This window comes from Panthera uncia, chromosome C2 (genome assembly GCF_023721935.1).
Source record: "Panthera uncia isolate 11264 chromosome C2, Puncia_PCG_1.0, whole genome shotgun sequence".
NCBI lineage: Eukaryota > Metazoa > Chordata > Mammalia > Carnivora > Felidae > Panthera > Panthera uncia.
In genome coordinates this window covers 47,246,884-47,272,822 of record NC_064810.1, presented here as the reverse complement: position 1 = coordinate 47,272,822, position 25,939 = coordinate 47,246,884, and the positions used below count along the sequence as shown (strand labels likewise).

Here is a 25,939-nt window from a genome sequence, read left to right as displayed (position 1 = left end):
ATGCTGTAAAGGAAAAGTTCAAGGTGCCTTGAGAGGATATAAAATAGGGTAAAATAATGTATGTTTGTGTGGGTGCTGGAGTGGCTAAGAGGATCGGGGAGACTTTTGTGAAGGTGTGATGATTAAGATACAGTCTGAAGGATGAGCAGGGTTAATTAGGGAACAGGGAACACTCTTCTGCCTGAGGATGAGCCCCATATGTGCCACAGAAGAGCTTGCAGGCTGTAAGGAAAAGAAGCTCGCTGAGCGGGAGCACCTGGGAGGAGGGAGGTGGGAGGAGGGCTTGAAGCAGGATAACATTGTAAGATGGACAACCTTAAAACATACCTGAATGTTTTGAAAGGTTTTCTTTGTGCCATGGAACTTTTTTTTTTTTTTTTTTTTTTTAGTATTTTCTAAGTTTTCTGCAGTGATCATGTATTATATTATCGAGAAAAAAATGGTACTTTAAAAACTTGAGACTGAGACACAGAAGAACACATACTAAATGACTCCACTTCCATGAGGTCTCTAAATTCCTCAAACCCATAGAAGCGAGGAATAGAGTGGTGGTCGCCAGGACTTGAGAGAAGGGGGAAACAGGAAGTGGCTGATCAATGGGTATAAAGTTCCAGTTATGCAAAGATGAATGAGTTCTAAAGGTCTACTGTACAGCCTTGGACCTATAGTTAACAATACTGTATTGCACACTTAAAAATCTGCTAAGATGGTAAATCTCGTGTTAAGTGTTCTTGCCACAATAAAATTTTATTTATTTATTTATTTATTTTTTAACGTTTATTTATTCTTTTTTTTTTTTTTTTAATTTTTTTTTTCAACGTTTTTTATTTATTTTTGGGACAGAGAGAGACAGAGCATGAACGGGGGAGGGGCAGAGAGAGAGGGAGACACAGAATCGGAAACAGGCTCCAGGCTCCGAGCCATCAGCCCAGAGCCTGACGCGGGGCTCGAACTCACGGACCGCGAGATCGTGACCTGGCTGAAGTCGGACGCTTAACCGACTGCGCCACCCAGGCGCCCCAAACGTTTATTTATTCTTGAGACAGAGAGAGACAGAGCATGAACGGGGTAGGGTCAGAGAGAGGGAGACACAGAATCCGAAACAGACTCCAGGCTCCGAGCTGTCAGCACAGAGCCCGATGCGGGGCTCGAACCCACGGTCCGCGAGCTCATGACGTGGGCCGAAGTCGGACGCTCAACCGACTGAGCCACCCAGGCGCCCCCACAATAAAATTTTAAAAATAAAATTTTTAGGGGCGCCTGGGTGGCTCAGTCGGTTGAACGTCCAACTTCAGCTCAGGTCATGATCCCGCGGTCTGTGAGTTCGAGCCCCGCATGGGGCTCTGTGCTGACAGCTCGGAGCCTCGAGCCTGCTTCAGATTCTGTCTCCCTCTCTCTCTGCCTCCCCGCCCCTCACTAACGCTCTGTCTCCCTCTGCCTCAGAAATAAATAAACATTTAAAAAAAAAATTAAAAATAAATAAATAAATATAATTTTTAAATTTGAGGTTGGATATGAAATGAGAATGTTTGCACAAAGGGCATAAAAAAAAGGCAAGAGTTATATACTTAATATTATACACTTAATATTTCCTATCAGATAGGTTTTTCCAGTTGTTTGTTTTTGTGTGTGACTTTGTGGGAAACAGGCTTAAAAGATCTCTCTAATCGATTACAGGGAGAAGTTCCCATTTTTAAATATGTTTACTTACCATGCAAGCTCTACTTTTGGAATTTTATATGCCCTTCTAGTGTAATTTTCCTGGCAAAGACATGAAACAGTGCCCTAGCTTATTTTTATGTAGCTTATTTTTACCAAGTACGTACATATCACCTCCACAGCCATGGACTAGCCTTAGAGGTTTCTCTCCCACACTGTGAGTGTGGGCTCTTGCCCACGGGATGGGATCCTTCATTTTGAGCTCACCAGCTGGGGTCCCAGATGACAGAGTGACAAAGCGTGTACAGACACTGCCTTCAGACCAGTCTCTGTCCAGTTCCCAGTTCTGACCCAAGGCATAGGTTCTCACTTTAATTAATTAATAAGAAATCGGTGGGGTACCTGGCTGGCTCAGTCCATGGAGCATGTAACTCTGGATCTCAGGATTGTGAGTTTGAGCCCCACGTTGGGTGGAGAGATTACTTAAAAATAAAATCTTTAAAAATTATAATAATAAATAAATAAAAAGACATTGGTTATGTAAAATTTTCCTCTGGAGAGCTTAACTACTTGATATTCTTTGTCTTGGCTTTAATTGCAATCACCCTTCACTTGTACCCCTCCTGCTCTCTGTGTAAATACAAGCCCCTGAGACACCCATTAACACCAAAATGAGAAACAATGAGGAGAAAGTTCCAGGTGCTGGGATAATAAGACCCATGTTAAGTCGTAGTGCACAGTACCAGAGTACCACACTCTCTGGGGACCATGTCCTTGACCTCTGACCTCAGAACAAATCCTGGGAGGGAATCATCCTTCCCTTTTACAGATGAGGAAAATGAATCTTAGGTCAGCTAAATGTCTCACCTAAGACTTATGCATGCAGGTGGAGAGAAGGAGAAAGGGCAAGCTTTATGGTGTCTCTTCTTATAAGAGTAGTAATCCCATCTCACCTCATGAGCTCATCTACACCTAATTACTTCCAAAGGCCTCATCTCCAAATACCATCACATTCAGGGTTAGGACTTCAGCATATGAATTTTGGAGGGTTAGCAGGGGGAGGGGGCGACATCGGTCCATGACAGAACATATGCCAAATGCCAACCACCAGTATAAAATTACCTACTGTCTTCCCATTGTGATATAAGAGAGAAAGAGAAACATTAGAGACAATGAGGGAAAGGCAAAATGAAAGACTCTAGAACTTTTTGCAGTACTTAACTAAAGCATCATCTGGAAAAAAATTCCCAATTTTCAACACTTCCAGCACATAATAATAAGAAGCATAGGTGCTCGTTAGGTACCAGGCAATGTCCTAATTACATTATATAAATTACTTATTGAATCTTCCCTACACCCTTATGAGGCATATGCTGTTCCCATCAGTCATCTTTACATATGGTCAGAGAGACGTAGGTAACTCAGTCAGTTACGCTGCTAGTGGCCGACCCTGGGTGGCTGCCTCTGAAGCCCTCCCTTCATCCTTCTCTACTCTGCTGCCCTTCCAGCGACTCCTCTACATCCAATAGAAAATAGAAAACAAATCCATAGAGCGTTATGCTAAAAGTGCTACTGTAGAGTTGTCACTGTTGCCTGAAACTCTATCACTAGTTTCATCTTTGGGATTAAGGCATTGTCTCCTGTTGAAATTAAATATAAATTTAACCTGAAAAACAAGAAACCACTGTTACTCACGTAACTTTAGGGCACTCCTTCTCCTCAGGTTTATGAAAAATCCTCTGAGGGGGCCATGCCCCGCCCGCTCCGTGTAGTGAACAAATGCGGGCAAACCACCCCTATGGTGAGATACTGTAATGGTGACAGTGTGTAGCCATACTCAGGTCAGTCAGGATAAAAATGAAAATTTTAAGTGTCTTCTATTGCTTTAAATTGAGACCATGAAGAGAGAATATAAAAATGGTTAAAGGAGATTATTTATTTTGAGGGAGACAGTGTGCATGGGGGAGGGACAGACAGAGAGAATCCCAAGCAGGCTCTGGGCTGTCAGCACAGAGCCCCACACAGGTTTTGAACTCAGAAACTGGGAGATCATGACCTGAGCTGAAACCAAGAGTCGGGTGCTTAACCAACTGAGCCACCCAGGTGCCCCAAAGGTGATTATTTTCAAAAAGAAAAAAATGGGGACACATAGGTGGCTCAGTCCGTTGAGCATCCAGCCTCTGCTCAGGTCATGATTTCTTGGTTCATGGGTTCAAGCCCTGCCTCGGACTCTGTGCTGACAGCATGGAGCCGGCTTCGGAGTTTCTTTCTTTCTGCCCCTCCCCTGCTTGTGTTCTCTCTCTCTCTCTCTCTCTCTCTCTCTCTCTGTCTCTGTCTCTCTCTCTCTCTCTCTCTCTCTCTCAAAAATGAATAAACATGAAAAAAAATTTTTAATCCCTTGGGTGCAGACAGGTAGAGGCTTATTTTTATATCCCCTCAAATGATATCATGTGGGCAAGCATATACTGTGCCTACCTTGGAGCACTGAGAAAGCATTTAGAATTAGCAAAGCTTGGGGTGCCTGAGTGGCTCAGTTGATTATGCACCCAACTTGAGCTCGGGTCATGATTTCATAGCTCCTGGGTTCAAGCCCCCCACTGACCAGCTCTGTGCTGACAGCTCAGAGCCTGGGGCCTGATTGGGATTCTGTGTCTCCCTCTCTCTCTCTGCCTCTCCCCCACTCACACTCTGTCTCTTTCTCTATCTCTCAAAAGTAAATAAACATTAAAAAATAAATAAATAAATAGAATTAACAAAGCCCTCGGCCAGGGAATTTGGTTCTTCCTTGAAGACTCCTTTCATTTAGCATAATCTCCCCTTCCATAGGCCCAAACTGTGCCAAAGGATGGTAAGAGAACCATGGTAAGATACAGAAGATGCCTAGAAAGCTGAATAGACTAAAGTCTTTAAAATCCGCTTTCAAAGAGCAGAATAAATAAGGAATACAGAAACTTTTACTTGTGGCGCTGGAGGTACAAGGCACATCAGTTCAGTTAATGAAAGAGACTTCATATCACTTCATTTTTTTCCACCAAGAACATCAGGACAGTAAAGTTAGATTTTTAACTTCACTTTAAATCAGCAATCATAGATCATTAAACTGAGGCTTGTTAAAAAATAGTGTTCTCTAAAAAGGACCACGCTCTACCCCTTGTCTACCTTGTTCTTTCTGACAAATTGTATTTTCCACTAGACTGGAAGTTCCACAAGCTCAGAGATTTTGTTTGTCTTCTTGTGCCCTATAAGCCTATAGAGGCTTGCATAATGTCTGGCACATAATAGGTATTCAATAAATATGTCCAATGAATCAAGGCTCCATCGCTATGGTTTTGCGGGAATCATGAGGCTGAAAGCCATATTAGAAACCACATTCAAATGGGAAAGAAGGAGAAAACTCTTCTCTTCCAACGCATGTAATATTTATGGATACAGGTTACTAATAGGTTGTGAGAGGGAAGAGCCTTAGGTTGGAGCAGTGGGGAGAGAAGAAAAGAGATAAGGCTAAGAGTAAGCTTTTCTTTTTAAGTTATTCATTGAGCTCAAAGCAAAACACACACACACAAAATGAAAACCTAATGGTTCTCATATCTCTAAGGTAAGAAAAACCTGAGTACATTTTAGAATTCGAACAGTTAAGTATCCAACTACAGGCTCTCTTCATAAATATGTGGCATAATGTGACCAGAGGTGGAGATTCAGACCCCTGACTATTTCCCAGGACTCTGCTCACCTCACTCTGGGTCCCCTGCTCTGTGTTCTGTGCTTATGCTCTTGCTGTTCTATTGAATAATGTGGTCATTTTTATTCCATGCTTTGCATCCTTAAATAAGCACATGCTTTCTGCATGTTAGTCTGATAATTATGGAAGTCACTGTTGACTAAGAGAATCTGAAGAGGTTAATTCAGGCAAATGCTCAAAGCTAGCATGGGCAGGAAAAAGATATATGGACATCTTTTAGAAATGTCATACATAACAAATTCCACCCTGATAGTTTAAGGCAAACAGCACTGAAACCTAAAAATTGATTCTCTAAAAAGGGTGGATTATGTCAGTATTAAAAGTCTAATAAATGCTAAAATTTATTCAACAAAACTGTATTTTAAAAGTCATGTTTCTTCTTTTGTTTTCCTATTTTCAGTGGCTCCAAAGGGCTGTTGAGATAAATAGTAAATCAGAACTTTTCTCTTTGTTTCTCCCTGGTCCTCACTATCTGGAAACTGGAAACTAATTACACTCCTGGTTCACACATTGTGAATACCTCACTCGAAGTGGAACATAAGAGATTAAAATGAGAGTGTGATATGCAGGTGTTCATTTACAACAGAATCATGGACAATTAGCACTAGAAGGGTTCCCAGGGATCATCCAGTCCAGCCTCTCTTCTTTTTTACTTAAGGTACCTGAAGCTCAAAGAGCTGTTGAAACTTGCCCTTAGTCCCTGAGTATGCATTTGGTAAGAAACCTATTTTCAAATATTTGTGTCTCAAAGACATTCCTCAAAACTTGCTGGCCAGTGGGAGTAAAAGAGATTTTGCCTTACACACTTTTATATCCCTTATAAGCATTAAGCATCTGAGAACTCTAGGGATAAAAATGAAATAAAATAACATTACCCCAAAACTTACTTGTTTCTGGGGTTGACAGAGGCAGAAGGTTGAGAATGTATTCTCTACAGCTGGAATTTTAAGTGACTCAATGAAAAAGAAAAGCTGTATTATTGTTGTGTAACTGGGAAGCAGAGGACATGTGTGTCTGCAGTGGAGTCTTCCAGCACCACAGCTGAACAAAGAGAACCACTGTCTGCACCTGCTGCGGAGTCCTCACCTGGTCAGGCCCACCCACTCCCCATCAGGGGCTTTCCTGCTTGCATCTTGTTCCCTAGACATTGGGTGTTTGCCTTGCTGAGGGCAGGACAATTGTGGCTCCTTCTACCCTCAGGAAACCAAAGGGGAACCAGAAGAAAAAGGATATCAAATTTATTCAAAGGTGGTGATTTATCATGAGGAATCACCAATTCTTCGGAGGTTATCAAATAGTGGAGCTTATTTTCAGTATTTTAAAAAGACTATAGGAAATCACACATTGACCCATGCCGATGCTGCACAAACTATAATATCAAGTGTCTTTCCTTTGGCTTGAATTACATTAACCCTCAGAAGGATTGTCTCAGGTTTATCAGTAGCTCCGAATCGTAGTTAAAGATATCTTAGACTACTAAAAATGAAGAAATCTTTACCTAATAGATGAACATCAGTTCCCCTGGAGAACAAGATAAAGTAATAAAAGGGATTTTTGTGGATATAAAAAGGTTTAGAAGTACTGCTTTTTAACCAAAGAAAAATTTATACCAAAGGCTTCTTCAAAAATTATCCAATAGAAACCCCCCTCCCCTAGTCCAACTCTCCCCTGGTTCTCTGATAATAACTCACTGGGCAGGGCAGGGAGGTTTTCCTGTAACTGGCAGCTTGTGATCCATGACGGTCTCGGAGTCCTCTCTCATTCTCTTCTATCCAGCTGTGACCCCAGAAGCTGCTCATCCATTTGGCAAAAGACACATCATCATCATCATCATCATCATCTTTGTGCTCCATGTATAGGTGATTCAAGGTACTGAAGGCCTGTCCCTAGATCTGACAGAGAGCAATATCATCCAACAGGGCTGACTTGATGAAACCCAGGATCTCCCCCAAAAGACAAAATGAAACTGGTATTTTCAAATGCTCTCCGATAATGGGATTCTTAAGGGAGAAAGATTTACTAAACAACCACTTCACCATCAGGCAGCCTCAGGGAATGTCTATTTATAAATTGTGCAGCCCACATTCCCTCCCCTCCCCCTGTCTTTTTAAATTGAGGCTTTTTAATCCTTCCATTGCTGGGGCTTGTGCCTCCAAGCCTAAGGGTGGGAAGCACAGTCCACTGCCTGGTTTTCCCTGTGCTTTGCTGCCGATGGCATGTGATGGCATCTCCAGCTGTCAATGATGATGGAGCATGACCTTATAATATGCCTGTCAGCTCCAGGCTAGTTCTGAAATGGGGCCACTTACAAGGGACAGACTGACTACAGACTGCTAGATGGCCAGCTTTTGGCATGTTATATTGTCTGCTAGATACACTCCTAGTAAATAAAACTGCTATTGATACAAAATCCTGGGATTAAGGGAGCATTTTTTTTACTGATGTATCATTTATATCTGCATAAATGTAAATAATATACATGTATGTATATAATGTACAAATATTAAGCGTTCAGTTTGATGAATTTTTTACATGCATATACCCATATATAATCACCACCATGCAGGTGAAGACAAAACATTTCCAGCATCTCAGCTGGCTCCCTTTGTCCTTCCTCCAATCCAACCTCCCTCCAAAAGGTTATGACTTCTGCCTGCTGACTCTATAATTTTGCCTGTTTTTGAACTTTGTTTCAATGGTATTATACAGAATGTATTATTTCATATCATTCAATGTTATATTGGTGAGATTTATCCATACTTTTGTAGTAATGGTAGTTCATGCTATATAGTACTGCATTGTATGAATATCCCACATTTAAAAAAATTCAATCTACTAACTGATGGTCATTTTGGGCTGTCATTTGGGTGTGTTCAGGTAGGGCTATTATAAAAAGCTTCTATGAACACTATAACCTTGCCTTTTAGTGGGCATTTTTTTGAGATAACAGGAATAATGCATTTATTAAACCCCTGCTTTGTACCAGGTATGAAGTCAAATATCTTACATATTTGTAAATGTACATATTTTTAAATGTATCCTGGGAGATTTGTATCACATTTTATAGATAAGGACAGTGAGATTCAAACAGATCATCACTTGCTCAAGGTTAAATTACTACTAAGCAGCATAGCCAAGTTTGAAGCAAGGTGTAGAATAATGAAGTCCAGACTCCACCATTCCACCAGTATTCCAAGAAAACTTTGAGAAATCTTGCATTTGTAAACAGAGGTATTCTTGGCCATTTCCATATGAAAACTCTTTGAGCTGCAAAAAGACATGCTTAATAATTGTGACCAGTGTTTCTAGAGCATGGTACCACAATTTCTAAGTTGCTAAGGGAAAATAACCAAAGCATAAAATAGCTTGCAACATTTTTACTTCTTGTTTTAAATAGTGAGAGATACAGGCTTGTAACTTTGTATATTTTTATTACAGAATGCAGAAAGCCTGCTTCTCAATGGCCCAGATGAGAAAAGTTATAACTATAAATGTATGCAACCACTATTGGTTGTCTCTATTATTAAAGAAAGAAACATGGTAACTTCATTGGGGAAGCAGGATAGGTATGTCCACAAAACTTAACTATGGATAAACCTCTTCTTTTCTATTCCTCTTAAGACAGGAATGTCTTTTCTTCCAATTTTTGAAACAAAATAATAAATCTATGACCAGTGGATTGAAAACCCAGAACAGATCATACCTAATTATTGCTTAAAAGTATTTTGAGGAAAAGAAATAGGACATTATTTTAAAAACCTCTTTGAGTGACATCTATCTCTTGGAGTTCTGAACCCTTCTTATATTGGGAAATGTTCAGATAAAGTTATAAATATGGAGATTTATTATGTGGAATTGGCTTATGCAACTATAGAGGTTGATAAGCCTCACAATCTACCATCTGCAAACTAGAGACCCAGAAAAGCCAGTGGTGTAATTCAGTCCAAGTCTAAAGACCTGATAACCAGGGGAGCCAATGGTGTAAATCCAAGCCCAAGGGCAGGAGAAGATGAGATATCCCAATTTATGAAGTGAGGTGGGAAAAAAGGGCAAATTCCTCCTTCTGTCCTTTGTTCTAATCAGACCCTCAACTGATTGGATGAGGCCCACCACACTGGGGAGGACAATCAACTTTATTGAGCCCATCAATTCAAATGCTAATCTCATCTAAAAACACCCTTACAGACACATCCAGAAATAGTGTTTAATCTGGGCACCCCATAAAATTGACATAAAATTAACCATCACAGGCACTAATCCCATTCATGAGGGCTCCACCCTCTCATTTATCTCCCAAAGCCGTTACCTACAAACCATCATATTATATTTAGGCTTCAACATATGAATTTTGTAGGATTACAACATACAGCGCATAGCAGGGTCCCCACATAAACAGCACCCATTAAAAACCATGGGCACTAAGTCCCAAATGAGAATGTAGACACTTCACATGTGTTGCCAAAACTCATTACTGGAGAAATTAAATGCATCCTATAATAAGGCTTCAATGGAAAAAATATATATATATATATTTTGGAAGCTTGTGCCTGGCTTTCTTCAGACTTCACCCAACATGCCCTTTACCATTTTAGATTTTACTTTGTATCCTTTCAGTGTAACAAATCTTATCCATAAGTATAACTATATGCTGTGGATTTTTCTAGCAATCTTTAAACTGCAGTGCCAGTTGGTGTCAGAAGTGGGATTTATTAAAAACAGCTCTGACTCACTGAAATATGGCTAAAACAGTGTTTGGAGAAAGGAGGTATGAAAGGGATACAATTGTGAACCTTCACCTCCCAATGGCTACCTAGTCACCTGTGGTATGAAACAGCAGCTGAGATGATGTCTCTTGTGAAAGGTGAAGGTTACCTATGGAATTAAAAATGATAGATCCAACCCTAGGAGAATTGGGTTTATTGGCTGCTTTCGGCCATGGTAGCTAAGGTGAAGGAATAAAAAAGTGCAGGCTGGGTGACACCTTTAGGTTTTGTTCTGTCCTTCAGGTGGGAGGAGAAAGGGTTCAAACATTCCTTTAGGGGCGCCTGGATGGCGCAGTTGGTTAAGCGTCCGACTTCAGCCAGGTCACGATCTCGCGGTCCGTGAGTTCGAGCCCCGCGTCAGGCTCTGGGCTGATGGCTCCGGAGCCTGGAGCCTGTTTCCGATTCTGTGTCTCCCTCTCTCTCTGCCCCTCCCCCGTTCATGCTCTGTCTCTCTCTGTCCCAAAAATAAATAAAAAACGTTGAAAAAAAAATTAAAAAAAAAAACAAAAAAAAAACATTTTTGTGTGAGCCAAAATGTTGTATGTTTGTATTGTTCACTCCTCCAAGTGGGAGGAAATAAGATTAAGTCAGTTCCAAGGCTGGAGAAAACTTTACACAAATTAGGAAAAAAAGACAGAGATGGGGGGGGCGGGAGAAGAAGAGGGGAAAAATAACAATCTACCCACTGGTGCAGCAGCCTGTTGCATTCCAGCTGGGATTTCTCAGTAGTTGTAATGTTAATCCTAAAAGTGTTGAATTTACTGCTAAGGTTTGAGTAAACTTGCAACAACAACAAAAAAAAAAAAAAAAAAGAAAGAAAAGAAAGAAAGAAAGAGCAAGAAAGAGACTTTCTAAAATGTGTTTATTTTTTGTTTTATGGGTATTGCATCTGGGTATATAATTTTTTTAATGATGTAAAAAATATATGCTTGTAATTTCATAAAGGCTAGAAGGATTATTCTAATCTGGTGAAGTCTCCCAATAAAAGTGTTAATATAACATAACTTTCTTGTTTGGATGGATTAAAAATTTAAACTCTTTGAACTTCTGAATATTGAAATCTTCATAACTAATTATTTTTGCTATGATTTTTGCCTGTTGGACCCTATGAGAAAAGGCAGACAACATAAAGAGAAATATTCTCCACAGGAAAATATAGTTTTTGAGGTTTAAAAAGTAGTTTTTTAGCTTGATAATAAGTTTCTGTAAAATCAGAGGTCTGACTCTTACAGGCAGGTGATTTTCTAGGCTAAGTGTGTATATTTTTGAGTAGGTCAATTTGAACTCTAAGTCCAACAAGATAAAGGGGGCTTAAAAAGCCTTGGAACACCACTGTCTAACCTGTAGTCTCTCACCTTTGCTGCTGTCAAAGAAAAGTCGTTGGCTTTTTGGAATCCTGAATTCAGAGATCCTAATTGCCTGGACTCGATGGTATGCTGAAACCTAACAACATCTGTAACAGACAGTTCCAATCTTGGAAAGTAGACATAGGCTAAATGAATCAAACAGACTCTAAGACGACTTTAGACTTAAGACACCCCTCTGTGGGGCCAGAAACATTGTGGATGCTGGCTGGAAAACATGGGTCACCTGTAGATACCCACTAGTAAGGGCTCATTCTCTGATGGGACCATCTGAAACCAAGCTGCTAGTGGCTGTATATTTCTAACACAGGGGCTAATTGCATTTGAGATGAATGATCACAAGGAACCTAATGTGTGATTCCCATTGAAAGCTGTTAAGTTGGAAGACAACACAGAATGTAGGGTAGACCTCTCCACTCCACTCCTGACAGAGGGGGGTCTCCTCTCACCCGCTGCTCAGGAATGTCTCACTGCTGTTGACTTATGTCTGACTTTCAAGATTATTTGAAATTTGCAACGACAGACTGATAGCCTGATTCTACTTTACTTACCTTTCTCCTTAGTCAGGCAATTTGATTATTAAATGCAGCAATTCCCAAACAAAGATTGTTCTTTTTCAGGCTGATTACTGAATAAATGATCAGGATGAAAAGGGTGAGGGTTATGTAAACATGTTCTGAAAACTTTTGAAAATTCAGGATTTTGTCCTAACCAGTTCCTGAAGATATGTCTTTCTGGTTAAGTTATATTAACAGTGTTTTTCTGTGTAAATTCTTCTATCCCTCTGTTATGAATTTGTTAAATTATCACTTATTAAGTGGAGCATGGGATGTCAGATGGTGAACTGTGGTTCAACAACAGACCACAAGCAGAATTAAAATAGAGAAGGTTTTTATTTACAGGTCCTGGAGGAAGTACCTGGCACACCTTGAGGGCTATTGTGGGGAGGTCATGGCAGAGTGCCGACAGAGTGAGGCAGAAGCTGGGACACAGGTTTTTATTAAAGTCTGCAGGTGGAGTGCTTTGGGATTCCCAGGTCTAAGGTTACATTGGTCAACTCAAGCTAAAAGGGCAGGGTCTGATAAGCCACACGGTAGTCTTATTTAAGGAGCTCCATAAGGGGAAGGCAGTGGGGGTCAGGGGAGATTGTTGATCACGAGGGCTGTTGGGGAAGTGATAGCAGGAACTTACATGTGCCTGTGACTCTGCAGACTGCTATCTAGGGCATGTGCTTGTATGAGGGGTCTAGTGTCAGTTTAAGGTCCCTGCTTGGTCAAACAAAATGATGTCAAGGTAGCAATACCATGGAGTAACAGCTAAATTCTCAATACCCTCTTTACACCCAACCCTTGTTGATGAAAAATGAGAATAAAAAATGACTGGGGAAGAAACATAAAGTAATGATTATTAAATGAGACACACTAATTTTGTAATAACAGAAAACACACACACACACACACACACACACACACACACACACACACACCCAGCACCTGGGAAATGCCGGAAGGAGGACATTAATGATCCCTATTTCTCATAACTACTCTGTTTTTCAGAACTACTCCTGAATGCCAATGTTGCCTTCCCAGGATGCTGTGAGGTCCTGAATTCAAACCAACTACTGAACCTATGATCACACCTGACAGTGCTGACTGTGGGGCAGCTCCTATGTTCCCATGAAGAACACCTCTAGATGTCGTCCACACTCATGAGGCAAATGAACTGATGTCAAAAACAAGCAAAACTGGCTGAAACTGCCTTCTGGAAGTCCTTCTGGAAAACTAGGGACTCAACTGCATTGCTTGGACTGGACAGAGACCCTAGAGCAGAAGGACCCACAGTGGGAAGCCACACTGGGGGGGCCCTGTTAACCTCTAATGCCTAACTAATGTATGCCTTCATTGGGTGACCTAACAATTGCAAACTTTTTGTTTCCAAGAGTACTCTCTGGGATTATATATCTTATACATGCACCTTGACTTTCATGAGTCACCTCAGTCCTGGAAGACATGCAGGACAGCTTCAGCTTTACTAGCCTTGTACTGCACTTGAACTGATGACTTAGGTCAAGTAAAAAAAGTTAATGCAAAAACTTTAGGAGAGGGCCACCTGACTTACTAAAATTGAAATTGTTAATTTTTTAAAAGGTTACTTATTTATTTTGAGAGAGAGAGTGCCTGTGGGCCCATGGGTGGGGAGGGGCAGAGCTAGAAAGGGAGAGAATCCCAAGCAGGCTCCACAATGTCAGCACAAGATCATGTCATGAACCGCGAGATCATGACCTGAGCTGAAATCAAAAGTCAGACGCTTACTGCCTGAGCCACTTAGGAGCCCCTGACCTTTATTGTTAATGGGACTTGTTTAATTTTAATTTTTTAAATTTATTTTTAGAGAGAAAGCACGAGCAGAGGATAGGGGCAGAAGAGGAGACAGAGAGAGAGACAGAGAGAGAGAGAGAGAGAGAGAGAGAGGGAGAGAGAGAAAGAGAGAACCTTAAGCAGGCCCCATGCTCAGCACAGAACCCAACTCAGGTCTCAATCCCGTGACCCTGGGATCATGACCTCAGCCTAAATCTTAACCAACTGAGCTACCCAGGCGTCCTAGTGGGATTTGTTTTAATTGGCTAAATCCAGGACTGTGGAGGGCATAAGAGAGTCAGTACAGCAAGTTGCCTTCACCCTGCCGCATGGGGTTCTACTGATGATAATTTTGCTCTAAAAACGTCTTGGCCAAATGGGGTAGACTATGTGGAAAAGAGTTAGCATAGTAGCCTGAGACTACATATCCTTAGAAAAGCCTTCCTGCAAGGTTGGCCCTTGACTGGCATCTGGGAACCTGGCTGGTTAACTTTCCCTAGTATTATAAAATTTACCCTAATTAATGAGTAGTCTAAATAGCTTATCCAAACTTTGGTTTATGCTGAACAACTAGTTTTTTTTTTCTGAAAGTCTGGAATTTCTGTACATGCTAGACAGTGTGTGCCTCATGACCATCATCCAATAAAAGGCCTGGGGTCTGAGTTCCCGGTGAGTTTCTCTGGTAAACAACACTTCTCATTAATGGAAGAATTAAGCATGTTCTATATTCCAAGGGCTCTTGGAAGCTTGAGACAGTTTTCCTCCAGACTTCACTTATGTGTCTTTTTACTTTGATGATTTTTCTTTGCATCATTTTATCAACTGCATGCTGAGCCCTGTGAGTCCTGTGAGTCACTGCACCTAAGGCTGGTCTCCAGGACTCCCCAAGGAAGTCCCCAGGAAGGAAAAGGAACCCTTCACAACTTTGGCCAAAAATTCTCCCAAAGAAATAAGCTATGAAGTTACCCCCCAAATGAAAAAGAATTTGGTCTACATTATACAAAATCAGTCCACTTCCATTTTTTCTCCTACTTTAGCTCATTTACTTAAAGGTATGAGAAAGATGGCTCCCTGATTTGCCTGAACAAAGGTCCTTATAACAAACCCGGAGCAGCAAGGGGACAGCAGCAGCAGTTGTCAGGTCTTGGCAGCTGGCGGAGAACTGCTCTTCCAGTCTGTCTTAGAATCCCTCGCACAAGAGGAGGCCATGTCCCAACCTGGGAGCCTGGCCACCAGCTTCCCCTGGCGGAGCCCTGGACACCTGCCTTGAGGAGACAGTGCCAGGGGCACTGGACCAAAGGGAGCTGCCCTTTGGCCCCTGCTCTAATGTTCTGCCTTGCCAGGCCCACGGTGTGTACTCAAAAGTGTCAAAGGGGCCAAGACAGCTGAAGTTTTCTAGAAAGCTTAAATGTGTGTTTTCTTATCATTCTTAATGTGAAAGGAATTACCTTCCCTTCGAGGGTAGGAAGCTTGTGGTGTGTGTGTTCTCATAAAGCAGTCAGACATCATGGGTGCCCAGGGGATCAGTGAGAATAATCCTTGGGCTATGTGAAAATGAAGCAGCTTTTCGATGCCCCCTCTCACATTCACTGCTTCAGGAGATTACTATCATGAAAAAATGATTTTCTCTTTATTTCATTCTCTCGTTTATTTATTTCCCTTTATATACTGCAATGCCTTCCCTTTATTTATTTCATTCTCTATAGCCCCTATGGTTATAGTAATTTATTTTTTTGGTTCATTTTCTTCCTTGGCAGTTAAAGGGAAGAATTATTCCCCATACTATTTTCAAGCTTTCCTGAGCCAGTCTCATTCGAGAAAGGAGGTGCTATGTATGGGAGAACTGAGCTGCTACATCCTTATATATTTATGTATGGTCAAAATACATCAGCGGTTTTTATACAGTTTCTACTTGCCAGAAAGCAGTGCTTGAATATTTGAAACTGTGTGCTGTTATATTTAGTGTCCTGGTTGTTAGAATGTTCTTTTGCAGGCAACATGTCATAATGTAGTCATCCATTTCCATGATTGTTATCAAGTTACACTGTGAAGTTTGCAGTGTATCAAGTTACACTGTTGAAGTGATCATCAAAGGCACGACTGCTTGGTGTTTAACCAAGGGTCTGAAAGTATGTATTATTTGAGGGCAGATAATCATTATTTATTATTCTAAAAAGTTATGTAGCTTATATCATGAAAACTATTTTTAAAATATACTATTGTTGATGTAAAAAATATATGAGGAGGATGAGCGCCTGGGTGGCTCAGTCCATTAAGCCTCCAATTCTCTCATTCTCTCAGGTCATGATCTAACAGTTGGTGAGTTTGAGCCCTACAATGGGCTCCGGGCTGGCAGGATAGAGACTGCTTGGAGAAGTCTCTCTCTTCCTCTCTTTCTGCCTCTCCATCACTCACAAACACACGTACTCTCTCTTTCTCAATATAAATAAATTTTAAAAATGTATGTATATGAGGGTGGAAAAGGTTTGCCTACAAAAATATTGGTTAGATAAATATCTAGTTACTTTGGCATTAAGCATCATTAAGTTCTGCAGGATTTGGGCTACTGGTGGGTTTCATAATAGTCAAAGTCATTAGATGCTGGAATAGGTTTTTATAAGACAATACATCATCTCTTCCACAGAGAACTTTAAGCATGGCATTCATTCTCATCTGCCAGAGATGGAACCTGTCTAGCTTTGCCTCCAGTAGTATTCTTAATTTTATGGCCTATCAAGGTCTTGTTGATCCCTGAGCAGCTATTATTCTAAAACAGATTGCACATCCTATTTGTTAAAATTTGCCATTATGTAAAAGAAAAAAAAAAAACTTTATCAGTTTAGTTCATCAGTGTGCTATACTTCAGAAAAGGCTTCCTCCAAGTCATTAATTACAATTTCACCGAAACTAAGGGTGATGTCTCAGCACTTTCTTTTAATCTGAGTCTACAAGCCTCCCCATAAGAAATGCCTCAGAAAAGAACTGAAGGAATTAGATAATCTTTTGAGCTCACTTCTAAGAGGGGCAAAATTGTGCAATGTACAATAATGGTGTAGACCACCAAACATTTAAAGGAAACTGTGACAAAATATGACATTTAGGAAAAGAAATTGCAAAGTTTGAGTCAATAAACAATGGGTGGTCTTCAGACTATTATAAATAAAAATTTTAATGAAGCTTCAGAACAATATTTTCTGAGGATCAAATGCCATATAATGTTAGTATGAATATAGTCTTTCTGGAAAGAAATATAGCAAGATGTATTAAGAAGATTTTTAAAAAATATTTATATTCTTTGATCCAGAAATTTTTCTTCTTAGTATTATAGGTATATAAACAGGTACAACAAAAGATATTTGTTCATCATAACATTATTTAAAATAGAAAAAATATGGAAACATCTTAAACGTATGACAATTGAAGACCATGCTAATAAATTATGATATATTCATATAACAGAATTCTGTGCAAGCATAAAAAAGCAAGGGATTTAATGACACTGAAAACTTCTCAAAATATTTGTCAACTTGACTGGGCCATGTTACCCAGATGTTTGGTCAAACATTATCCTGGATATTTTTGTGAGGGTGTTTTTGGATGAGATTTACGTTTTTTAAGTGTAAACTGTTATTTATTTATTTATGGCAAATAAAATTTCAAAAAAATTTTGAATATAGTTGACACACAATGGTACGTTAGTTTCAGGTGTACAACATAGTGATTCCACATCTCCATATGTTATATTATGCTCACCACAAGTGTAGCTATGTCTGCTACCATACAACATCATTACAATATCATCGACTATGTTCCCTATGCTGTGCCTTTTATTCCCATGCCTTCTTCACTCCATAACCAGAAGCCTGTATCTCCCATTTCTCTTCATCCATTTGCCCATCCCTCTGGCAACTATCACTCTGGTCTCTTTATTTATAGGTCTAATTCTTTTTTTTGTTTGTTTATTCATTTGTTTTATTTTGTAGATTCCACATATAATTGAAATCATATGTTAATTGTCTTTCTCAATCTGCTTTATTTCACTTAACATAAGACCCCTAGATCCATCCATGTTTGTTGCAAATGGCAAGATCTCTGGATGAGATTTATATTTCAGCTGGTGGACTTTGAGTAAAGCAGATTGCCATCCATACTGCAGGTGAGCCTCATTTAATCAAAAAAGCCTAAATAGAAAATAAGGTTGACCTACCCCCAAAATAGGGAATTCTACCAACAGACTGCCTTTGTACTTCAACTGCAATATTGCTTACCCATGAGTCTCTAGCCTGCTGGCCCACTCTGCAAATTTTGGACTTGCCAGCCTCCATATCACGTGAGCCAATTCTTTAAATTAAATCTCTCCCTCAATCTCTCTCTCTCTCTCCATAACACACACACACACACACACACACACACACACACACACACACATCCTACACATCCTATTGGTTTTGTTTCTCTGGAGAACACTAATATATACAATTCATTAGTATGATCTCAAATATCAACTATGAATCATGGATTTCAGATAATTTTTATTTGTTCTTTATATTTATTTCTATTCTCTTCAAGTGATTATGCATCACTTTTGTAATCATGAAAAGATGTTATTTTAAAATTTGTTAATGTTTATTTATTTTTGAGAGAGAGAGAGAGAGCACAAGCAGGGGAGGGGCACAGAGAGAGGGAAACACAGACTCTGAAGCAGGCTCCAGGCTCTGAGCTGTCAGCACAGAGCCTGATGCAGGGCTCTAACTCACGAACTGTGAAATCATGACCTGAGCCAAAGTCAGAGGCTTGACCAACTGAGCCACCCAGGTGCCCTGAAAGATGTTATTTTAAAACGACTCATGCATGTCATACTTAATGGGGAAAGACTGAAAGCTTCCCCCCTGAGATAAGGAAAAAGGCAAGAATGCCAACTCTCACCACTTTTTTCAACACAGTGCTAGAAGTTCTATCCAGTTCAATAAGGGAAGAAGAATGGAAGTGGGGTGAGGGAAGGCATACAGATTTTAAAGAAAGAAATTAAATTGTCTCTATTTGTGATAATGATTGTCTCTATATAAAATCCCAAGGGATATACAAAAAATACTCCTAGAACCTAGAAGTGAGTTTCAGCAATGTTACCAGATACAGACTCAATACAAAGAAAAATTAACTGTATTTTCTACATACTGAAAATGAACATACAGAAATAAAAATTAAAATTATAATACCATTTACAGTTGCTCCAAAGAGAGTGAAATACCTAGATACAAATCTAACAAAACATGTACAGACACTGTATGCTGAAAAGGACAAAAAGCTGATAAAAAGAAATCAAAGAAGATGAAATAAATAGAAAGGCTTACTCATGAATTAGAAGAGTCAACAGAGTAAAGATGTCATTTCTCCCCATACTGACCTCTAGGTTTAATATAAATGCCTATCAAGGTGTTTGTAGACATAGAAAAGCTTACTCTAAAATTTATAGAAATTCAAAGGACATGAAATAGTTAAAAACAGTTCTGAAAATGAAGAATAAAGTAGAAAAATCATGCTATACAATGTGAAGGCTTACTGTATGGCTACAATAATAAAGAATGTTCTATTGATAGAGAAAGACACACATGGACCAATGGAACAGAACAGAGAATCCAGGAACAGATATAAATATATATATTTAAACTAGATTTTGCAAAAGTGCAAAAGCACTTTTGGCAGGGTGGGGGTGGGGAATAAGGAACAATCTATTCAACAAATGGTGCTGGGACAATTGGACATTCACATTTTAAAAACTGAATCTTCCAGCAGCCATCTGGCAGTGCACACACATGTGTGTTTGCCCTGTTTAAAAAAAAAAAAAAGTAAAAACAAAGTAAAAAATGAATCTCGACCTATGTCTCACACCTTATACAAAATTAACTCACAATGGATCACAGAATTAAAAATAAGTTGTGAAGTTATAAAGCTTCTAGGGAACAAAATGGAGACAATATCTGAGATCAAGAACTAGGTAAAGAGGGGTGCCTGGTTGGCTCAGTTGGTGGAACGTGTAACTCCTGATCTCAGGGTTGTAGGTTTGGGTGTAGATATTACTTAAAAATAAAGTCTTGGGGCACCTGGGTGGATCAGTGGGTTGGGTGTCCAACTCTTGATTTTGGCTAGGGTTGTGATCTCACAGTTCATGGGATCAAGCCCTACATCAGGCTCTGCACTGACAGTACAGAGTCTACTTGGGATTCTCTCTTCTCTCTCTGCCTCTCTCCTATTCACACACACTCTCTCTCAAAATAAATAAATAAATTTTAAAAAAATCTTTAAAAATAAAATTTAAAAAAATAAAAAAATAACAAAGCAAAGAGTTCTTAGATTGACACTAGACATATAATTCATAAAAGGAAAAACTGATTAGCTAGATCCCATCATATTAAGAATTTTGCTCTGTAAATCAATGAAAAGAAAAGCTAAAAACTGGGAGAAAATATTTGCAAACAATGTATCCAACAAGGACTAGTTTCTAGAATATATAAATAACTGTCAAAATTCAACATTAAAAGAAAAAAAGAGCAAAAGACATGAAAGACACTTCATTGAAAAAGATATATAGATAGCAAATAAGCACAAGGAAAGGTGTCGACATCATTACCCATCAGGTAAATGCAAGTTAAAGACAAAATCAGTTATCACTCTAAACACCTATCAGAATGGATAAAATTTATTAAGACTAGTGTAAACACCAAATGCTGGAGATGCAGCAGAGAAGCTAACTCATTCTTGCCTTGCTGGTAGGACTTAAAAGTGGTACAGTCACTTTGGAAACCAGTTTGCTAGTTCATTTTAAAACTAAAAGTGTGGGGCTCTTGGGTGGCTCAGTTGTTTAAGTGTCTGACTCTTGATTTCGGTTCAGGTCATGATCTTACAGTTTGTGAGATCGAGCCCCAAATTGGAATCTGTGCTGACAGTGAGGAGCCTGCTTGGGATTCTCTGTCTCCCTATCTCTGCCTGTCCCCGACTCATGGCATGCACATGCATGCTCTCTCTCTTTCTCTCTCTCAAAATAAATCAGTATTGGGTATAATGCACTATTGGGTATTTACCCTTGAGTAATTAAAACCTATGTTCATGCAAAAACCTACACATGAATGAATGTACAGATTTGATATACACAATTTAGACTGTCCTCAAGAGAATTATGCTGAGTGAAAAGTCTTAAAAGAATTCATACTATATAATTTTATTTATACAACATTCTTGAAATAACACAATCATAGAGATGAAGAACAGATTAGTGATTGCCAAGGGTTAAGGATTGGGAGCAGGGGGTTGTGGCTATAAAAGTTTAGCATGAGAAAAACTTTGTGATGATGGAACAGTTCTGTATTTTGATTGCAATGGTAGTTACATGAAACATGTGTGAAAACTGCACAGAATTTTAATACACACATACGAGTGCATGTATGACTAATGAAATCTGAATAAATTTTGTAGATTGTATCAATGTCAATTTCCTGGTTTGATATTGTCCTATAGTTATGCAAGTTGTCAATATTGGAAGAAGTGGCATGAAGGGTACATGGGACCTCTGTGTGCATTTATTTGCAACTTTCTGCGAATCCATAATTATTTCATAATAAAAGTAAAAAGAAAAATGACTACTACTAAGAAAAAGAAACTTCTCTAAATGGGTAGCTACAAGATCAAAATGCTGTTGAGCTAGAGGTATTCGGGGATGACAATAATGAAGACAGCATAGGTTTTCAATCTCTCTGAATCCCCACATAAAAAAGCCAGTAGAACAATTGTAGAGGAACATATCCATAGACAACTCTACAGCAAATATTGGTGACAAAATGGGCTCTGCCCCCAAGTGGACAGTGTGAGTCAAACCACCAAAAGCTAAGACCTGGGACAGTTGTCCAAGCAGGAGGAAAAAGAAGGAAGCAACAGGGCATCTGCCAGACCTGAGAACAGGAGAACCACAAAACAGCCAATAGTTTGGCAAACATAAGGGACCAGTTTAAGAACAGTGCTAATCTTTCATCCACCAGCATTGCTAAATTATTTTATTATTTCTAGTAAATTACACTTTTGGGGGGGTTCTATGGAGACAACCAGATTGTCTGTAGATAATGAAAAGTTACTTCTTCCTTTCCAATCTCCTTTTATTTTCTTTTTTGTCTTATTATTTTGTCTAACACCTTCAGTACTATGTAATAGAACCTGAAGTCCCTGACTGATTCTTGACTTAAAAAAGAGAAAAGTGCTAACATTTCATTGTTAGGTATGGTAATTTATTTAGACTTCCAGATGATCTTTATAAAGCTTCTATAATAAAAATGTTTTTATAATTGTGTCATGGGCAATTATGGCAAGATAGTAACATTGGTTAAATCTTAGTAGAAGATGGTGGTAGAGTAAAAATAATTGCAACTTTTTTGCTACTTCTCCTATGGAAAGTTGGAGTCTAATTCACCTCCCCATGAATCTGTGCTGGCCCTAGTAACGTGTCTGACCCATAAAATGTGGCACAACAAGGCTTTACAAAGCCATGCAGCTTCTTCCTAGGGCTCTTGGGACATTCTCTCTAGGAACCCTGAGACGGCCCCGACTGCCATGCTGGAAAGGCCACAAGAAGGTGTCCCCCTGAGTAATCTGAAATGCATCCAGTCTTCAAGCCATTTTCACCAAGGTGTCAGGCACTGAGTGAAGCTTTCTGGAACCCTCCAGATCAGGCCGACTGCCAGGAGTATAAACCATTGACACCAACAGGAGAGTCAATCAAGCCTTGCCCAAACTCCTGAGCAATAAAACTTTAAGATATAATAAAATGGTTGTTCAAAGCCACTAAGTTGCTTTAAGCCACTGCTACTTGGGATAGGTTGTTAAGCGGCAATAGTTAACCAGAACATAGACACAGAAACTATCTTTTATGGCTTTACATTTTTTCATAATTTAGCAAAATTGAGTCTCCTCCTCATTGCTGGATTTGAAGCTAGTTTCCACTGGCTTGGAAAAACAACAAAAGGTAAAGATAGGGGACGTATAGCCTAGAGGTCCTCAGGTTCAATGCTAGATCAAGGCTAAGATCAAGTTTGCATAACCAAGGTTCCTAGTCTAATAGGAATGAATTAGAAAATGGTACCCTTTTTTTGGTGGATATTCCACTGCAGGCTGATCACTTAGTGATGGACAGTATCTTCATACAATTCAGAAAAAGGAGCACCTTTCTCCAGGCAGACACAGCCTGATACCAGACTATGAGGAACAGAATGCAGGCTGGACCTTAGCCCCCACTTGATCCAGCCTTCTTGTGTAGGGCACAATTCATGTAACCTATATATAATATCTTTATAAGTATAAGCAAGGCAACATTTCCACATGCGCAAATGACACAAATTCTTGTGGGTGGTGATGAACTAAATTGATGAGGATAGAAAGATCTTAACAAATCTGTGAGTGGGCAGAAAGGTAGCAAATGCGTGCATCAAGTATATGCATGCACGATCAGTCACAGCTAAGGAGAGGGAGCTAGGGTTAAGGAAAAATGCAGAGGTTCCTTCTGACAGCAAAAAGAGCAGCTACTTGATTGAATCATAAAGTGACATTCCCCCCGAGAACAAAGAAGTACCACCCACTTAACTGATGCTTTGATGGAAGTTGAATAAGGCGGAATCCATCAGGAGAAAAATTAGAGAAAAATTAACAGCATGAGGGCTCAGAGGAAACATGGACTTCGATATATCATAAGTAGGGTATGAAGGACAAACCAGTCAGGTCCCAATGGAAGCAGCTTCAGTGGTGCCGATGGTAACAATGACTACAGCATGCTTGGACTGGAAACCAGTAGACAGGATGATGGTGGATGGTGGGGAAGCAGACTATTTCTGGTGATGGCAGCAGTGACAGCATGAGCTGGTCTCTTAGATGATACCTGTGGTTGGACAGCAATGGTGGCATTAGATTATTAATTTTGGCAACAGTAATGGAAATGAAGCAGCAGTCAGGGAATTGTTCAACAAACCCTCCATCAACTCTTTATTCAGCACTGACCACGTTTCAGGTATCATGTTGGGTGGATAAAATAAGTATGTTAACAAACAATTCTTATGTGCTCAGCCACGTAATAGATGTAGGAGCACAAAATGACCAGAACATGATTTTCACCCCTCAAGGACTCAGAATTGAATATGGGTAGCACATGAGAACAAATAATTATGGCAATGTAGGAGTTGTGAGGGGGAAATATATATTGTTGTGCAGGTCCAATGCAGGAAGAGAAAGCATATCCCTTTGCTCTGACATATAGCATTACAGGAGACATTGTGTTATGCACTGTATAAGATAAAAGATGAATCAGATATACCTTCTGATCTAGGATGATTATAGTCTAATAGATGAGGCAGGACAAGTATAATTCTATAAAACAAGGTAAAAAGAGTTCTGTTTAAAGAAAGTTCCAGAGAAGTATTTTGGGAGGTTAAAGGAAGGCTCATATATAGTAGATATACTATATATACTATTAAAATAGACTATTTTAAGTAAATGAAAATTCTATTTATTCTATCCTAAATGTCATTTTTTTTCCCTTTTTTGATACCCTTAAATATCATTTCCTTAAAACAGTATCTATTGAGTGCCGACTATATGCTTTGGCCTGAATGTTTGTGTCTCCCCTGCATACACCAAATTCTTAACCCTAATGTGATGGTATTTGGAGATGGAGCCTTTGGGAGGTAATTCGAATTAAATGGTATCATGAAGGTGGGTGGGGCCCTGGTCCTATGCAATTAGTGCCTTTCTAAGAAGAAGCACTAAAGAACTTGTGCACGTAAGCACTCACTCTCACACACTCTCTCTCTCTCTCTCCCTTAGTTACCACACAAAAAAAGAGAGGTCATGTGAGGACATGCCAGGACTAGAGCTCTCACTAGAAACCAAATTGGCCAGAACCTTGATCTTGGACTTCCCCGCTTCCAGAACTGTGAAAAATAAATTTCTGCTGTCCAAGCCACCCAGTCTATGGTATTTGGTTATAGCAGCCCTAGGAGACTAATACAGATTTTGGCACAGTGAGGCACTATTCCCCCAAAACTCAGTCCTCACAGGTAAAATACATTCATTTCATCCCAATATCCCCCAACTACTCATTCCAGCATATATTCTAAAAGCTAAAGTCCAAAGTCTTGTTTCAACATCATCCAAATCAAACATGGATGACAAAAAAAACATTGAGTGAGACTTAAGATATGATTTATCCTGAGGCAAAATTCCCGTCCAGCTGTGAACCTGTGAAACCACACGTTATTTCCTTCTGAAATACAATGATGTGACAGACAGATTATAGACATTTCCATTCCAAAAAGGAGAAATATGAAAGAAGGGTTGAGGGGTCCCAAAACAGTTCAAAATTTAGTAAGGCAAATCCCATTAGATCTTAAGGCTCAAGAACAATTTTCTTTGTTTCCATACTCTGCCCTCCAGGCCCAATTGGGTGGCAGGGTCACCTCAGTGAGGGAGCGGAACAGCCCAGTCCATGCAGCTTTCTACAAGGGTGACTGCCTCTGAGACACCTGGTGGGCCCACCCTTTGAAATAGAGGAGGAACCAGCCCTGCCCTCTGACTCTGTAGTGGGAATGGCAGTCCTCATTTTTTAACAGCCTCTGGGGTCATTGTTCCCTTTTGAAAGATAAGGCATGCTTATAGCAGAGTAGCTCTATGGTCCCATATGGTCTCATATATCACAAAAGTCCAATAGCCTTCCTTCATTCTGCTGTTCCCCCTTCATTTTGGTCCTCTTTAGTCCCAGCTGGCAGTGTTTCTTCTGGTATTACTCCTGGCTCTGCTGAGATGGCTGATGAAGCTCATGAGTTGTACTCAAGATCTATCAAACAGTTGTTCAGCCATACCATTAGTGTTTCTTTGAGAACAAGCTTTCTCATTTTGCAATATGGATAGGCTAAGAATTTTCCAACCTCCAGTTTTTAGTTCCTTTTTACTTAACAGTTTCTTCTTTGGTACATCTCTCTCCTCTCCCATTTTACTGAAAGCAATAGGAAGGACCCAGACCACAGCTTC

The 25,939-nt window shown here is 39.8% G+C and overlaps 1 protein-coding gene and 1 long non-coding RNA gene across 5 annotated transcripts in view; one reads left to right on the top strand and one right to left on the bottom strand.

Annotated features, from left to right (window-relative positions):
• The window catches only part of LNP1 (leukemia NUP98 fusion partner 1), a 39,388-nt gene that overhangs the window by 9,039 nt on the left and 4,410 nt on the right, over positions 1-25,939 (bottom strand). For all 4 annotated transcript variants that reach the window (XM_049629352.1, XM_049629353.1, XM_049629351.1 and 1 more), the window contains exons 2-3: positions 23,632-23,795; positions 7,090-7,290 (exon numbers count right to left, since the gene is read on the bottom strand). In XM_049629352.1, the coding sequence (XP_049485309.1) occupies positions 7,090-7,251 (162 nt within the window). In that variant the 5' untranslated portion in view covers positions 7,252-7,290; positions 23,632-23,795. The remainder of the gene's footprint in view (positions 1-7,089; positions 7,291-23,631; positions 23,796-25,939) is intronic.
• Positions 15,839-22,708, top strand: LOC125921755 (uncharacterized). The gene is made up of 3 exons (XR_007457484.1): positions 15,839-16,011; positions 17,934-18,038; positions 22,453-22,708. It is a non-coding gene; the product is annotated as an uncharacterized LOC125921755 (long non-coding RNA).